At 37.4% G+C, this 18900-nt stretch overlaps 1 protein-coding gene across 1 annotated transcript in view; it reads right to left on the reverse strand.

The window, feature by feature from the left end:
* Positions 1-1357: 1357 nt before the first annotated feature.
* Plppr5 (phospholipid phosphatase related 5) overlaps positions 1358-18900 on the reverse strand; it is a 90292-nt gene continuing 72749 nt past the window's right edge. Inside the window, exons 4-5 of the mRNA XM_035451300.1 lie at positions 9516-9692; positions 1358-1573 (exon numbers count right to left, since the gene is read on the reverse strand). Of these exons, the coding sequence (XP_035307191.1) occupies positions 1358-1573; positions 9516-9692 (393 nt within the window). The remainder of the gene's footprint in view (positions 1574-9515; positions 9693-18900) is intronic.

The raw sequence follows: 18900 nt of genomic DNA on the forward strand, positions 1-18900 counted from the left end.
AGCACTGGGTAGTCGATTGATGCTGAGAGAGGGAGAATCACTTTTCTTTATAGGGTGGCCAGTAGCAAGTTAGCCATGCCACATGGATGATTCCATATCCATGCCCATATAGGAAGCAATAATTGGACCCAGTGAATTTTTCTAAAGTAATTTTAAAATTGAGAGAGAGAGGAAATGGAAATCCTAAAATGTGTAGAAGTGGAGGACTGAGGAGTGGATAAGCCATACCAAGATTAATCTGATCACATGTGAACGCATGAGATCCCTCACCAAGAATACCATTTTCCATAAACAGTACAAACCATGTTGGCACCTCTGCCATCCTGTGACACAAGCATAACAGTGTTCTACTGACCCCTAGTGACCTCACAAGCCTTAAAGTGAACTAACAATGAACCCTACCCTACACATCAACACATTTATTCAAAAAGGGAACATTTGCTTTCGCTATAGTCAGGTGTATCTTACGGTTATCCCAAGGGAAGTTTTATTCTACATGTGATAATGCAGAGTGGAAAGCTGATGGGAAGGGGCAAACAGTTGGTGGGTAGGCAAGAGAGAGCAGTAGAGGACAAGAACAAATGAGAACAAAGCATAAAGACACATGAATTTGAGAAAAGGCAAGGAAGGAGTACATTGAAAGAGCTGAAGGGAGGGAAAGAAAGGGGAAGTGATGTAATTATATTTTAATTATACTAAAAATATTAAAATATGTGGGCATAAGGCTGAAGAGAAGCTGTGAGCTAGCCCTTGGGTAATCATTTAATTACAATTACAATTACAATTACAATTGCAATTGTAAAGTACAGCAGCAACATCCAGGAAACATCCCCTATCTGGTTCACAGAAGCTGCAAGAACAATTTTTGCAAAGTACTTGACTTCTTGCTCACAGAGACACCCACTAAGGCCTGGACCTACTATTTAAAACATTATCTGTGCACAAACCTAGTGCAGCCTAATCCTCGCTACCTCTGCCATCAAGGAAGCACAGCTTGAGTTTGCATGCTGCCTGATCTTTGTGCACTGAGATTCAGTGTATGTCTCCTGGGCACTATTTGTGTGATGACAGCTTATGAAACACTTTCTCATGGACAGAGAACATGGAAGAAATGGAGTATACTTCATGGAAAAATGCATATATTTCCAAATAAAAGTGTCTTTGTATTCTGCCTGTGTGTGAGGCCAGTGAAAAGTATTTCTTAGAGACTCTAGCAGAGTGATGGATAGGTTCTATGCATAGTTACCAAGCTTCCAGCATGAAGGATATCCATGGGTACTATAAATGTGCTATGCACTTTCTAAGATCTTCCCAGTGATAAACTCTTGTAAATGATACCTTAGATTCTGAGGTGAATCTAAGCAGAAAAATTATCTGTACACTCTGAATATACAAGCAGAAATATCGGGTGAATTTGTTCTAGGAAAGTATGAATCACCTGCACAGATGCTACCTTTTCCAAAGGACTTTCTACTCGAGGAATGTTGATCATCGGCATCCGGGCCACATTGTCCCTGTGCATGTGCCCATTCTCTGGTTGTCTTCCTTTGAAATTATTTACCACGCATACAACCTAAAATGTCAGGAAACAATTGCAGTTAAGTAAGTCATGCATCCTACAACTATTACCTTTTTCAGGAGCTTAATAATACTCCCAAAGCAACCACGTTTTAAAATTACCTAAATGTTATATGGATAAAACTTCACACCCAGATTTACCATGAATGAATTTGAATAGTTATTGTAGTGCAGGTAGGTTCAAGAAAATTCACCAACAAATATGTGTCAGAATGAATAATGATAATTCTAACATTCCAAAATGTTCATTAATATATAGACAATGCTCAATCCAATCCAAAATTAACAGCACAACCTTATAAAAATTCACAGCAAGCTAACCTATCCCTAATGTGGCTAACCTACAACTTAATTTTCATGATCATTATTTCTCAATGCTTCAAGAGTATTACATTCACACTAATCCTTGACACTTGGCATGCTCTAAAATAATAATACCGTTTAATTATACTAGTTTGTTGTCTATTGTGTCTCACATATAGGTAAGATTTGAACAATAGCTGACCAGAGATACTACTGAAATACAAGACCCTTCACATAAAGGAAATTGACTCCCATTTTAACTGATTATATCCTAGAGGTGAAAGAATGTGAACTGAACCATGCATGAAAATTAAGTTCCTGTAATGTTAAAAATATACATTCCTAAAAAATGATCTGATTTATTAGGTGATGAATATGGTACAGAAAATAGAACTTTTAAATGCATTCCAAAAGTTTCTGATGAAGATGAGTCATATTTAAGGAATAATGATTTAAGCAACATAGGAAAATTAGTTCCTATGGTGATTATATTAACCACTTGATAACATGATATTTTCTTGGGCTTTATATTCTAGAATAAATAAGACTTAATGTTCATTTCAACCTAATATTCATTTTACATAAAGTAAATGCTTAATCAATAAATTGTGTTTTTTCATAAATTCATCAATGGGAGACTTTTTGTTAAGCATATTAATGAATGTTTATTTTGTTTCTAAAATTTTTAAAGATTTATTTTGTTTTATGTGTAAGAGTTTTTACCCAGATATATGTGTGTGCATCGTGTAATGCCTGTATATGATGGTCAGAAGAAGAGCTCAGATGATGTGGTACTTAGAATTTGCAGATGGTTGTGAGCCAACATATGGGGGCTGGGAGCAAAACATAGGTACTCTGCAAGAGCAGCCAGTGCTCATAACAACTAAGCCATCTCTCCAGCTATATTATTCTTAAGTAATTCTAAATACCAATTAAATCTTGTTTACTCACTCATTATTCAATAAAATATACATGTGTATGAAATAATAACATATACTATAATACTTTATATCACAAAATTATTGCTTTGCAAGCTGTGATAACCATTTTTAATTCTCCTATGTCCTAGAAGAATTATTGGTTAAAACCACAGATAAAACCCCAATACTACAATACCACAACTTTTTCTGCATTTACGGTGATCTTTAAAGTAATGATGTAAAGTCTTGAAGGTTGTTATTCAGTACACTTTTTACCTTATGAAGTTGTCACTTTAGTGATCCCACAAAAGACTAAAAGAAGTTGAATGTGCAAGAAATAGTGTCTGTGGGTAACAAGGAGAACCCTAAGAGAGACATACCTGGATCCCCCTGGGAAGGGAAAATAGACAAGATCTCCTAAGGAAATAAGGAATGTGTGGAGGGAGAAGGGAGAACAGAAAAGGACGGGAGGGGAGAAAGGACAGGGGAGAAGACCACGAGGAAATGGAATGGTTGAAATTGGGGAAGGACAGAGGGAGAGCAAGGAAAGAGATATCTTTATAGAGGGAGCCATTGTGGGGTTAGCCAGAAACATGGCACTATGTAAATTCCCAGGAATTCACAAGGATGACCCCAGCTAAGACCCTAAGCATTAGTGGAGAGGGTGCCTGAACTGGTCTTCCTCTGTAATCAGATTGATAACTCCCTAAATTATCATCATAGAACCTTCATCCAGCAACTGATGGAAGCAATGACAACTACTCAACTCTATCCTTTTGAAGGGAAGGCAGCAATTCCATTTGCTCAACAGAAGAGACACATTGAAATTCTGATAAGCTTCCCTTACTAAGGCAGGTAAAAGGTCCAATTTGGTTTGCAGGCTGCACATTGATGAATGAACATTGTTCTAACACACAAAGGATAGAATTGGTAACTTTAGGTAACAACTGTAATGACACAGAGTTTCACATCCATAGCCTAACACTTACACTTCCAGAAATCACTCTTCCACCACATATTCATTCAGGATCCCTTACTTCAACTCAGAGCTCACCAAGCCCACTAGTCTATCTAATCAGCTTGTCCAAAAGGTTTTATTTTCTCCCAGCCTTCCATGTGCTGGGAATACAGACACCAACATTGCTCACCCAGAATTTTCATGGATTCAGGTATCTGACCTCCTCACATAGGTGCAACAAGTGCTTTATTGCCTTGCTTTCCCATGGAAGTCTCCCTTGAGCACTTGGCTAGGCAAGCTCACTGTGTTTCAGTGTTCTTGTTTTCTCTATGCTCACACGGAATTATGTCAGAGCATCTGTCTCAGTATAAAATTTCACACTGGATAAGGAAGTACTTCGATTCATGTCTCTTCTAAAACACTGCACTAGTCAGGAAACCTGTCTGTAGTTTGCTGCCTCTATACCCAACTATCATGGTAAGTGACATCATTCATAAATGAGCACACTAATGAATGAACATATATCCCAGTCACAAATTGTCAAGTTTAAAATTTTATGGTATATGTCTATAATTTCCTTTCAAACACTGTAGTTTTGTATCAATGGCTTTCACTTGTGTAACTCTGTATTCTCCTAAAAAGATTACATCAATAAACTACTACCACACATATTTTTAGTTTCTCTACATTGTACTAATACATTTTTATTTATTTACTTTTTTTCTTCCCATAATTGTTTCATTATGAACTTTGTGGAATCAAACAATATTGTCTCCTAATTTATTTTTTTCATATGCTAACTTTATGAACAAATATCATGACCCAGCTCTTGAAAATAACTCGGTCTCAGTTTTTATTATGCAAAGTTAGGACAATATATCTCAATAAAATGCTGTAATGGTTGTTTCTCTTACATAAAATAACATGACAAGCTATTATTGGGATCAAGAAAGCTGAACATTTCTACCTAACAATTCTGTGTATCATGTTTGGAAGAGGTTTTTAAGAGCAAGTTTATTTGTATTTTACTTTTGTATTTGTATTTACTTTTACTGATTCTAATCTTTACCCTTGAGAAAAATGTTCAGGGAGAGGTACAGATTCAGAATACAATATAATTCCTTGTAGAATGCTAACAGTACAGACTGATACATAGTAGAAATTAAAGAAGAAAACGAGAAATAGATAATGAGGATTACTGTTTAAGAAAACTGGGTCTTGTCTGAGCCAAATCTTTGCTATGTAGAATATTGGAATACAGGTGTAAGGGGTAGGCATGATAAGCATTGCAACAATGCTATGCTTATTACACATGGAATTTCATTGAGTCTTTCAAAGAACTCTGGGTAGTAAATTAAATTCATTAATGTTTTCCATATGAAAGAACCTATTTCAGATGCTTGAAAAGATAAGCAGTGTACAAAATAAAAAAAAATATTTCTCCACAAAGGCTTAGTTGCAAAAGATGTGTGATAAAACAAAAACATTAGATGTAGTATCTAGGGGTTGTAATGTGTTAGGGAGAAACACACAAAAATAAGACTTAGGAGAGAAGATTTCTTGAGTGTGGCTTGGGGGAAGGTTTCACTCTATTTGGGGGAGTTAGAAAGATGTGAGTAGCATGTCCAGGATCACACACATGGCAAGGCAGTACTCGGATATCCTCCTTTCTAACTTGCAACTGAAATACACAGAAAAGGAATTCCCAGAGAACACTTTCGTAAGAATGGCAGGGTTGGTTTTGATAAGGGAAGGAGGCCAATTATGATTCCAAGGGCTGGATTTACTTACACAGTGAAAAGGGGAGGATACCTTTCACTAGGAAGTAAGCAATCAGATCGTCGTGGGCCCTGGAAGTGTATGGAGTTGAGGCATCAAGGAAATTTTTGTTTTTTCTTGTTGCTGACAATGAATTACTACAATATAGACAAAACCAACAAGGTGGTGGTGTGAGGGACGTCTGAACTATAGCTGTACACGAGATTGGAAGCATGCAGTTCTGGTTAGAAGGACTAATATAAGACACAGAGGAATAATTGGGTAGCGGAAATGAACTTGAAGTAGATGAATCACTGGTTGTGGGTGAGGAACTAGAGAATGAGTCAGATGTAAATGCTAGGTATAGATAATGGGTGATGAGGGGAGTTGTCTTTGAATCAGGACAGTGGCTTGGAGTAGACTGATGTTAATTTTATTTTGGAATCACTTTAGAATCTTGAAAACCCTGCAAGATAATTGCAGGACATTTGCAAGCCAGAGTTGGAGTGGCTGCACAAAATGAATGCTTTACTGGGTTATCCAAATGAGAATTCTGGGAGTCATCACAAGTTGTTTCTGTACCTCATCCATATCATCTTGTGTTCCCTCAGGCTATATTTCTTTCCTTTCCCTTCCAAAGGCTCTCCCTTCCCTTTCTGTCTCTGTGGTCCAGTTTATTTGTCTTATTTCCCTGGCTCTTCATGTCTCCTCCATCTTCACCTGCAATTTTATTCTAGAGCATATTTTTAAAGCACCAGTCTCATATGGTAAAAGGTAATGAGTGGAAACAAACTATCACTTATGGACTTCTATCATTCTCTGGGCATTCACTAAGCATGTACAATTTTATTTATCCTTCTGTAAGTTCAAACTTGACTCTTTGGGGAGGCTGTGATTATCCTCATTTAAACAGGGATGCTAGAGCACAGACAGGCTCAGTAAAGCACGCAATGGGAAAAATTGAGTACATGAAGACTAAAACAGACCTATTCGATTTTTCCTGGTCTGAATGAAGGAAGTACTAACTCACCTACATTTTAAGCAAAAGTCCACGTTATTCTCTTGGCACACAAAACCTTTCCATCCCTGCTATCATTCATGATGGAAGACTGGTACTATTCCAAAATGCTAGGTTTTCTCATGCATAAGCTGTGTCCTGGGCCTGCAGTATAGGAAGGGCTCTATGCTTAATGTCTTTATACAGTCTTTCATATTATCTCTGTGTCCCATGTTTTGTTCTCATTCCTTACCCAGAATCTGGACCCATCCTTTTTATTACTTTCCCAAGTTAATACATCACTTCTTCCTGACTGGTATGTCACACCAGTAAGTTAATATCTCCAGTACCTATTGGTAAATTGTGTTTAATACTCTATAAAGTTCCATGTCTGTTTTCCTACTAGATTGTAGAGCGTAAATATCTGATCTATCTCTTCTTTTTCCAGATTTTTATTCAGGCACAGTGCTTGTATTAGAGTAGGGACTTGGCAGTATTTTATTTTAAGATGGAAGAGACAGAAGGGCAGTTTAAGGGAATAGACTAACACCCAAACAAAACTCTAACTCACACTGGAGACAGACCACACTTACATGATCTTCCTTGATTCATCAGTGGTTACCTATAGGTACTCACACTCACAATTGTTCATTAATCAGAACGTATTTCATGTTCAGTTATATGGTTGAGGCACCATTTTTGCTGTGACCTTTTCATGGAGTCATTTTTCTCTTGTGCCATAATATTTGAAGGACAATTTTGTAATGTGTGTAATATACATTCTTGGATTGAGTATGCACAATAGAGGGGCTTGAGCTCAGGGGTGATCCACAGACTAGATCTTCATTTATCGAGTTCTCAGATTGGGAGGTTTCTGAGAAGACACTAGGATTCTGGTTTTAAAGGATCTGGGTAAGGCAGTAAGATGCTCTCTGAGAGTGCAGGAAGATTGCCATGGCCACAGGAAAACCAGCAGGAGTCTGATGAGGTGCCAGGGGAGCCAAATGCAGTAACATCATAATTTCCATCACATTTTTGTTTTATTTTGTTTCTTTTTGATGCTAACATGATGAGTGAAAGCTAAGAAGTTTTTGACCCATGCTTGGCCCTGAGTTTCATGAGGCATCAAGAGAATTCAAAGAGACAGTGTAGGTGTGTGGTGGTGGGGGTATTAAATGGTAACTTAGCCCATTTGTTGCTGTATTTGGGTAATGAAATTTAGCCAAAAGTGCCTGCAAGACTCAACAGTAAACAATCTGTATCTTATCTAGGAGTACACCTGTAACAGAGCAAGGGCATCTCAGCTATTCAGATCAGCTCAATCTGTAGCCAATCAGAAGCTATGAGCTGTCAGGATATGGCCATAAAAGGCAAATGCTGACTGGAGCCCATTAGGCTCCTTAGTATCTCTTCTTCCCTGACTGTACTTGCAAACTCAGTCTACCATAGGGAGGGACTTCTGAACTAACTGTTCAACTATTCACAGATTTTTTTTAAAAAAACTTTCGATCCAGAGTCTTCCAGTGACCTTGAGACTCACAGTGAATGGTATTACAAGAAAAAACAAGAAAAAAAAAAAAAGAAAATGAAGCTCAGAATGTGGAGTAGACATGAGGTCATGCCCATCAATTTCCTACAGGACATTGTAGGGGAAGCACATCATTTTCAATTCTAAGCAAATAAATTGCACTCAAACTATAAATGAAAAGTTCACACACGTTTTTTGCCTACTGATATTAATTAGAGAAAGGAGGCTGAGGAAGAAAGAAGCAAGTACAGTGAAAACAACTCAAACTGAATCAAAAATGGAAGTAAAGTGTTCCTTAAACTATAATGCATTTCTGTAAAAGCCTTTTGATTTATAAACTATGCCCTTGGTCATCTGGGTAAGATGTTGTAAATCCCCACAAGTAATGGACAGATAATTTTCCACTCAGGCTGAAATCTTCTAATGAACACAATTATAGCTACATGGCAAATATATGTTTTAGCAGGCACACAGGTAGCACTCCATTAAAAGGAGCTGCACCTTCTTCACTGTGTAGAAGACATGACCACATGACCAGGGATGGTAGTGTCCCCATCACAGTCTCTGACTATTTCAGTCCCCAAGGTGAAGTGACACATCTTAATGTCCTATGCTATGGGGACATTTGTGGCACACATCTCACGCAGTGTCCAGATTGAAGGCATGAGGTACTTGGGCCCTTGAGGACGTTTTAATACACTAGTGACAAACTATCCTGAGGAAAATCGTAAACACACAAACAACACAGTGTGCAATACTAATAGAGGAGGGACAGGTGAGATGGCTTAGTGGATAAAAATACTTTATGACCTGAGTTTTAACCCTCCACCCTCGCATGGTGGAAGGAAAGAACCAACTCTTACAAGTTGTCATTTGTACCTACACATAAAAGCCATGGTACATGCATACCCCCCTAAGTAAATGTAAAATACTATTTGAGAAGCACTGTTTTTAGCTCTGCTCCATTTTATATAAAAGTATTTTAAGTATAGAACTTATTTGTTATTTCTACCCAAACCTAATCTTAAGAATAAATGTAAGAAAGAAGAAATAAGTAATAGAAGGCATATATATATATATGATATATATATATATATCATATCACATATACATATATCATAATGATTCATCCTTGCATTTTCTCAGAGGTAATATTTTAGTTTATTAAAAACAGACATATTTTTTAAAAATTGTACTTACCAGGCACGAATGGGCTTTGGGAACCCATTCCCTATGGAGGAATACTCTCTCAGTCTAGATACATGGGGGAGGGCCTAGGTCCTGCCCCAAATGATGTGACAGACTTTGATTATTCCCCATGGGAGACCTCACTCTCCCTGAGGAGTGGGTAAGGGATAAGACAGGGGGTTGGCAGAGGGCATGGGAGGATGGGAGGGAGAGGGAACTGGGGTTGGTATGTAAAATAAGATGGTTTTTAATTTAAATAAAAATTAATTTAAAAATTGTACTTACCAGAAATACTGCTATAGAGATTCCAACTAGAAAGCCTGCTATCACATCTGACCAGTGATTTCGATATTCTGCTACTCTGTTGAGTCCAGTAAGAAAGGCCAAACACATTAATCCCAAGCACAGAACGGGTTTAGCAAGTCTGGTGCCTTTGGCTTTGATAGTGTTGGTAATATACATCTGAAATAGCAAATAAAACAAGACTTTTCACAAAAGTATTTTCTTGAGATACACATGAAATACATTGTGTATAAATTACAAAAATATATTTATCAACTATATATGACTATGTGGTTGTAATCATCACCTATAGTTTATGATTCTTGTAACTTGAAAAAGTTGATTATTTGCTGGCTGGCTTCCAACTCCCTACATAGGGAGAGCTGACTTTGAATGCGGGGATTATAGATGCGTGCCACCACACCTGAAATAAAATTTCTCATGATGGTTTCTTAAATATGGAATATAAGAGAGAGAATTATTTCACCTTATGCATCTGTCATGGCCATTTCTTACTAATGACCATTTAAAAAATGTGTGTATGTACACATGATTGCAGGTAGTGGCCAGATATAACAGATCAATCGAACTGGAGTTATAGGCAATTGTGAGCAGTGGGATGGTGGTGCCCGGAACCAACTCAGGCTCTCTGCAAGCACACTGATTGTTCTTAATGGCTAAGCCATCTCTTCAGTTGGATAAGAACCAGTTCCTATGCAGCAGCATCAGTCATCTAGGACATGAACACAGTTATTCCAAGCACTCTCCTATCCTCCACCCTACAAACATTTTTAATGCACTTTTGTTTCACCTGAATTTATGTTAGGTCACTCTCAACATTACTGTTACGAGGGGTAAACTGATGATGTATTAGCGTTTCCATTTGTATGTGCTGTTTTTGATCAAATCAGAATTAAAAATAGCTAGAAAAATGAAATGGAGATTTCTACCAAACTGATGTGACTGTGAAGAAGGTAGTTCATAGTGTGAACAACCAAGGCTGGCTCTTATGTCATTATCTGAAAGCATAAGATTAAATGTCAATAAAGAACACACAGTGTCAACTGGTTGAGGTGAAGGAAATATATCCAGGTTGTGAGCAAGCATGCTCAGGAATAATTTGGTTCTTCTCCAAATTATTCTATCACTTATTCTATGGCTTCATTTCTCCTGACTTAAGTCACATATCATTCTATTAGCAAACCTGTTGACTTCAACTGGATAGTGACAGTATTCTAGTCAACAATATGGAAAGTATGAAAGAGGGTAGGTTTGAAAATACAACTAGATTTATGGTGTTAATGTCAGTAAATAACTGGTACTCATAATACACTTAGAAAAATATTTATAGACAGATATAATCTATTATATTCTTTAATCTTGACTGTTACCTTGAGTCAGATAGAAAATAAATTTGCTTATGAAAGTAGACTAAAAGAGCTGTATCTAAGCTTTTATTCCATAATGACCATTTCAGAACTCTATGAAATACAGTAATAATTTTTTTGCTTTATTTTCAAGGCAACATTTGCAGCCTGTTAGCTGACAGAAAATGTTTGCATACATAATCAGTTCAAACAATTCTAGTCTTCTCCAAGTCTAAGTTATGGACCTTTGAAATTTGTCTCAGGGCTCAATATTCTCAATGGAATATACAAAGAAAGGAGAGGGATTCTCTCACTTGGCCAATGACATTTGGAGCTAGGTCTGTAGATTTTTTACTTATTTATTTACTTTTATTTAGAAACTATCATTTTACATATCAATCCCCCTATTCCCTCTCTCTCCCATTCTCCCATGTCCCCTCACCGAACCTACCAGCATCACCACCCACTCCCCAAGGATAATGAGGCCTTCCATGGGGGATCCCCAAAGTCTGTCACATCATTTGGGGGAGGGCCTAGGTCCTCTTCCGTGTATCTGGGCTGAAATAATATCCCTCCATAGGGAATGGGCTCCTGTTTGTGCACTAGAGATAAATACTGATTTCACTGTTAGAGGTCCCATAACTGCCCAGACCTCCTAACTGTCACCCACATTCAGCAGAAACAGGCACCCACAGCTAAGCACTGAGCCACACTCCTGGAATCCAGTTGTAGAGATGGAGGAGGGATGAGAAAAGGAGTCAAGACTGACTTCCCGGAGAAACCTACAGAAACAGCTGACCTGACCTAGTGAAGGCACAGAGACCCCAGTTGCAAAGCTGGGGAACCAACATTGGTCTGTAGATTTTAAGCCTTAGTATTTCAGTTATAGGGAACAAGGATTCACAGGGAGAGATGAGAAAGATGAAAGGATGCCGTTGCCCTTGTGAGACAGAATATGAAAGAACTCTGCCCATAGGAATAACAATGGCATCTGGCCAGTGAATCTTTGCAGTAATGTTGTCAATACAGTAATCCCTCTTCTGAATTTGGACTGCTTGTGGAATTTTCTTTAACAAAGTCTCAAGGACAGTTGATAATTCTCCACTTTTTCATTTCTTCACATCTGGACAACTCAAAAGATAACCTACCCTTATTAGAATAAACATGAGTTAATTAAATGATAGGAATCATTCTAATATTTTTAGATCTGTGATTTAGTAAGTGGTTCCTTCCATGGCAATGTTTTTAAGACTCTATCTCATTAAGTCTTTAAAGTAATTCTAGAAATTGGGTACTGTGATTACCTATATTATATAAATGAAAAAAACTGATCAAGATAAAGTTTATTGTAGATCACCCAACTTTATTTTAGTGGTGGAAACATTGGCAAAGCAGAAATGAGACTATAAACAGAGAACTTCAGGTACTTCCTGATCATAGGGCTTCAGCTGCTCTTACTTGCATTCCTTTTACTTCACTGACTTATTTTAAAGGTGCAGGCAGTGACTAAAAGACTTAAATAGAGCTTTGGAAAATGCAAGAGAACTGGAAGTAAACATGAAAGAAAGATGCCACCATAGCATTCTAAGAGTAACAAAATGGCCTGCTCCATCATTAGGGATGGAGAATACAAAGAAGGGCAAAGTTCTCACAGAATCTCTATGGTTTTGGTAAATGTTTGCCATTGTTTTCCCAGGGCCATCTCGGATACAACTTTACTCTTAGTCAACTCTGGTGATTCAGACAAATTATTGGCTTGGACTGTAGCTGCTTAAATTCAATGATGACTCATTTCTTGAATTACCCTACTAACTCAAGGAAGCTTACAGGGAGCCCCAAATAGTATGGCCAGTATGTAAACTAATGAAAATGGGCCTCTATTAGAAGAAATTCACACTTGATTTCCCTTCTATTAAATCTAAGGCTAATGTCCAAACCCAGAATGGAATGTGAGAGGTTCACGGGATTGCAGACCTATGAGAATTACAAAAGTTACAAGAATTGTACAAGCAATACATATAACATTAAGGTTGATCATAGCAATGCTTTATAAAGTAGACATGCTGTTGAAGTAAATTCGCCTTGAATATAACAAGAGACAAATTAAAAAATGTTTCATTTGTACTTGGAAACTCTTTAGTGTTTTATGACAAGAAACTTTTAAATAGTCTATTTGTGTTATGCTTCCAGAAAGTCTATTATAGCTAATCTGCAGAAGGGGAATCATAACATAATGTTCTACCAAGGAAGAAATATAGGACAGAAATTGATTATTTATGCTTTAGTGGTTTCTAATTCACTTATGAAATAATCTAGGTTAACCAGATGTCAAAATGTAGCTAAATTAAACACAAACAGAAGATAAGTATGATTTGAGCAGGATGGTGTTCCCTCCATCCTCATGTGTCTGTGGATGCTAACTTGTTTACAGCTGACTCATTTAGCTGTATTATCCATCCTTATTCACCCATTCCATTCAAGAAGATGCAGAAGGCCAAAGCCAATCATTTGATTCCTGTTAATATCCCACTATACATTCTTTCATGTTTCTCTTTACTTATTTAAATATAACTAACTAATACATAGACACAGGGTTGCTAACTGGTTCACTTTTACTGAACCAGTAATGCCCTATTATTCTGTAATGTGGATTTTCTCATTTGTTATAGTAAACACCAATCATTTAGTCAAATATGCTGCTTATAAAAGAGTCCTGTTATAGTCAATATATTTAAGTTACTAAGTACCTACTATGTGCCTAAGGCTGCATTAAATTTCTCCAAGGAGGAGACATCCAAGTTTGATCCTGAAAGATGAGCATGAGTGTCCAAGACAACAGAATCTGAAACTGTTGGGGGAGCTAGCCAATATATAGGAGATAACCCAGGTAATCCATCCATGTGTTCTCATAGAACCAGGCTCATCTTCTCAGAACTTTTGATATGGTGGCTGGCTCTTATTTGTTTTATTTGTTTCCCTCACAATAAGGGAGACATAGAAATGAAGCTTAGTCCTTCACTGTAAACTCCATGCTTGGCACTTCACCTGACTTTCAGGGAGCTCTTACTAAAACTAGACTTAATAAAGAGAAGATTGAGTGAGGGTTAGCTAGGAGGAAGAGTGCAGAGTATTTGGGACATTTTTCCCTTTGTAGAATAATGTATATACTGCCATGCTTCTTCAATTATAATATTCTATTAGAATGAAGCATATGTCCAGTCACTGCTATAATTTGAAATGCATAAAAGTTTTTTGCACAGTAGGCATTCAAAACTTACTGCATGAAGGAAGCATGAAAGGCATAGTTGGGGAAAGGTGGAATTTTGAACTCAGTACATGAAAGCACATCACTACTTGAAATTATCTTGAATATATATTTGCTGTCTTCCTCCTTTTACTGTCTTGTTTTCTAGGAGCAAAGTCTATACTGGGGTAGTCACTTGTGACAAGAAGAATATGAGCCCCAAAAGGACATCTGTGAATCTTCAGTTCCTTGCTGTTTATTGTAAATATGGTTCCCAATCACATGAGTTTTTGAAAAGATATGATGTTCTCTCATTGTAGCTGGAAAGGAAGACTAAAGCCATAGATGGAAGGAACACATATATAATCTCATAAATCCAGGGAAGGTGAGGGATTGATTTGCCACTAGAATGTCCTCAAGGCTGGACACCAGAGGACAAGTTCCCTTTAACCCAGTGAGACCCATATTTGACTTCTGGCAGATAAAATTCTATGATATATACTACTTGTTTTGTTCCACATTACTGTGTTTGTGATATTTCCTATGTTCAATAGAAATCATACTCAGGCACTCTTTCTTTAATGTATGAATTAATTGATAATAAGATTGTTAACAATGATCTGTGGGATGAAGTAAGTGTGCCATAGTGATTAAAATGTCCACACTGGAATCAGAAAAAAAATATGTTGGAGTCTCAACTCTGACACTTGCATAAGGCAAGTCATGGTGGTTTGAACAATAATAGTCCCTATAGGCTCATATATTTGAATGTTTGGTACCCATTTAGTGGAACTGTTGGGGAAATATTAGGAGGTGTGTGGAGGAAGTGTGTCATTGGGGGTGAGTGACTGAGGTTTCACAAGCTCATATCCATTCCCAGTTACTCTCTCTGCCTTATGCTTTGTGGATGGATCACTATGTAAACTCTTAGCTTCCAGCCATGACAGTCATGGACTCTAAACAAACATATGGAAATGTAAGTCACCAATAAACTCTTTTTTCTATAAGTTTCCTTGATTATGATGTCTTATCACACAGATAGAAATTTAACAAGACATGTCTTTTTAACAAACACAAGATATTAATGAAAATTAAGATATTGCCCCAAAGTGTGATAAGGATTAAATGCAATATCATAGCCAAAGTACATAGCACAGTATTTAGTCTGTAGTAAATCCTAAGTATGTAGGGGTTAAGTTGGAGCAAGAACAGGAAATATACAATCAGGACCATGATTCTGGAATACTGCCTGCTGAATGGTGATCCTTATGCTTTAGATAGCATATGGCCAAGTACAAAGGCAGCTCCTCTGTCTTCATGATCGTTTCACTTTGTCATCATACTGCTTCATTCTTTTGTCTCTTCCTTTTAGGCCCTCAAGTCACACTGTGCTTGTTCTCTTGCAAATGATTATCATTTACTCTCTTCCCATGAATTCTCCTGTGCAATTGACGAAATAGCCTCTATTTCCTCCACCAAGGTAGGGACAACTCTGTCTCCAGATTCCACAGAAACCTGGACATTTCAAAGCTTTGTGACAACTTCAAGTCATTTCCCAAAAAATGCAGCACTCAAACTAAGATCATTAGTGAGCATGTAACAATGGACTGGCTGCCTCATGGTAGCTTAGATAATCTAGAGATATACTTGTATCCTTCCTTTTGGTCATCAGAATATTGAAAAAATTAACTCTAGTGAATTTTTAAAACTTGTCAGGAATCACATCCTACACAAAACAAAAAGCTAAAGTCACAGCTCTAGCCAGAGGAAAAACTTGCCTCTCAGGAAGACATTTCACACAGTTCTGATAGTTTGACTCAGTCAAATTATCTTACATATTAGTTACTTTTCTATTATTGTAATAAAACACCACAGCCAAAGTAATTTATAGAAGGGCAGATTATTTGGCTTACAGTTGCAGAGGGATAGGAGCCTATTATGATGGAGAAATGTGGCAGCCATGAACCAGGAACTCAATGTCCAGAGCTCACATCTTGAATCACAAGCACACAGAAAAAAGAGAACACTAGAAATGACAAGATTCTTTCATCTCTGATAGCCTGCCTCCAGAGACACATTTTCCAATAAGGCCATATCTCCTAGACCCCTAAAATAGGACCAGTAGCTGGACACCAAGTGTTCAAATCCTTTTATCATGGAACACATCTCATCATTTAAGCATCATAGCATGAGTATCTGTTGGTATTTCCTTCCTCCTTCTCTATAAAATTATGCATACTGCTACAGAAAAGAGACAACTGAGGAGTCTTTTCCTCACTGGGTTATGCAAACTGTTAAAAAAAAAAAACCACATTTTCATTTTACAATTTCAGGCTCCTAATTTTTTAAGTTATACCAAAATTGTGCAGCAAGATTACAAATGTAAGTACCTTGTTAATGCACCTACTCACTTACCAAACTGAGGAGCAATGTGGCTCTTCTAGATGGCAAGCTATCAGCCCAAATCATTGGCCCATACTTGGCAATCAGGTCAGGTTTGGAACATCTTTGCATGTCTTAAGTTTTGAGAGCATTAGTTAAAACAATAATAAAATACCGGGATTTATTTCATATCCTCCTAACATTACTGCTCATATTATTCTGTCTCTGGTCAGCTGAGTCTTCCTTAACTTCCTAGCAGACACTGAAACCCATTCAAATTCCTTATTATTGTTAAAACTTTACTTCATATTATTATTATCTGCATTTATAAATTTGCCCAAATAGTAATGTAAGAGCATCTAAGAATATCTGCAGAACGAATAGTATGGTAATATTGCCATGGTGGAAAACCAAGGGTATTACAAGGCAGGTTTGTATTTCAGGATCCAGCCCCTCAGGGCTATGATGGAAGTGAGGATAATGATGCAAGAAACAGTGATATGTTAAAATGTGGGAACTCAGAAAATGACTCATATAATTTGGGGCAGAGCCTAGGCCCTCCCTGTGTATTTAGGCTGATAGGATATGCCCCCATGGGGGAATGGACCCCCCCAAGTCCATTCATGCATTAGGAATAAACACTGGTTCCATCAGAAAAGGGCTCATAGACTTTCCCATGGAAGGCCTCACTCTCCCTGGGGAGTGGACTGGGAGTAGGGCAGGGGGAGGTCATCGGGGGACTTGGGAGGCTGGGAGGGAGAGGGAACTGGAATTGATATGTAAAATAAGATTGTTTCTAATTTAAATAAAAACTATAAATATAAATATGTTCATGGTTATACCAAAAAAAAAAAAAAGAGTCCCACATCAGGAATTTTTTGCCATATTGAAAGTAAAGATATTAGGAGGACTCAGAAACAAAGTCTCTTTTTATTCTGCCCTCCAGTGTGTAATCTCTTTTTTCTTTTCTTTTCTTCTTCACCAGAAGGAAGCTATAGAAACCAAAACTCCTATTTCCCAAGATGGAACCCGGAGCTAGAGAGTCATACCTCATGCACTAGGATTCACTTGGTTCATCTAAACTCACAAACAATGAACATCTTTCCATCTTCACCACATCTTCTTCTAGCCCAGCTTCCTAATCTGAGCAGCCTATCATCTGTCGCTGTGCTATTTCCTATGATCACCTTTTCTAATCACACAAGTCCTTATAGATAGAAAATGCTCCCTGGTTGTGGAAAGAGAGAAAGACTCTGTGAAGCCATGATCCTGCTTTTGAATGACAGAAGGAACACATGTAATCCAGACTATGCTGGAAAAACTAATGAGTGTCTCCCATCACCCATCTGCAGCCTTGCTACCTCTGGTTCTCATGGCAAGTAGCTCATCAGTTACCTCCCTTCCTGTATCGGGGACATAGTAAGATAGGTGTTCTACCAATTCAAACCAGGAGTAAAGTATAAGTCCCTTTATTTTCTCTTATCCAAGGACAACTTCCTTCTGGGATACAGTTTAACTTATGCAGAAGCAAGTGTACCCCCACTCCTTACCCTAAGAGAGCAGTTCCCTCTCTCCCATATACTAATTTTGCTCTACATTCACTCTCCTACTGGTTTAGGTAAAATCCTCAGATTCTCCAGTTTTTGTTTCAGACATGACCAAATTAGATTTGAGACTTAAAAATTCTTGTTCTCTGGGCAGACAAGACCTGACTTACCCATGCACTTAGCACAAACTTCTTTTTCTGATTGGCACTGAAATCTCTTTCAAGACATACCCTTCATTGAGGTACTGAATCAAATATTGAATCTGTAGAAGTTTCTGCTCATGAATCCTTCAACTGTGGCTGATGTAACTACGGAACCAAATCTTTTCTTCTATTTGATTTTAATTAAATTAAGTCTAATTGGATTAAACTGATCTCAAAGCTTTTGCTTGATTGGGTTATCAGGCAATTTTTAAGTGTGTTTGGAACTAATTTGGTATGCAAACTTACATTTTACACTCTAGATTCTATGAAATCTAAATGTGGATCAAATATTTCACATGAAGACTCAGTATCTGAATTAAGATGTCAAATATATGCTGGATTTAGAAAACTAAAGAAAGGCATAAAAGAAACATCTAATTAAATTTTATTGATACATGCTGAATGATATTTTTGATATACTGACAAATGTTTTCAAAATATCACAATTTTGCTTCTTTGAATGAGACTATCAGAAAATTTAAAAGTCATGGCTCACTTTATGTTTAGTGTGTGTGTGTGTGTGTGTGTGTGTATGTGTGTGTGTGTGTGTGTGTGTGTGTGTGTGTGTGTGTGTGTGTTTATATGTTTACTTAGTGTATGCATGCATGGGAAAGTACCTCAGGTGTTTTCTTCAATATCTCTCTG

Source organism: Cricetulus griseus, assembly GCF_003668045.3.
Source record: "Cricetulus griseus strain 17A/GY chromosome 1 unlocalized genomic scaffold, alternate assembly CriGri-PICRH-1.0 chr1_0, whole genome shotgun sequence".
In the NCBI taxonomy this organism is placed as follows: Eukaryota; Metazoa; Chordata; class Mammalia; order Rodentia; family Cricetidae; genus Cricetulus; species Cricetulus griseus.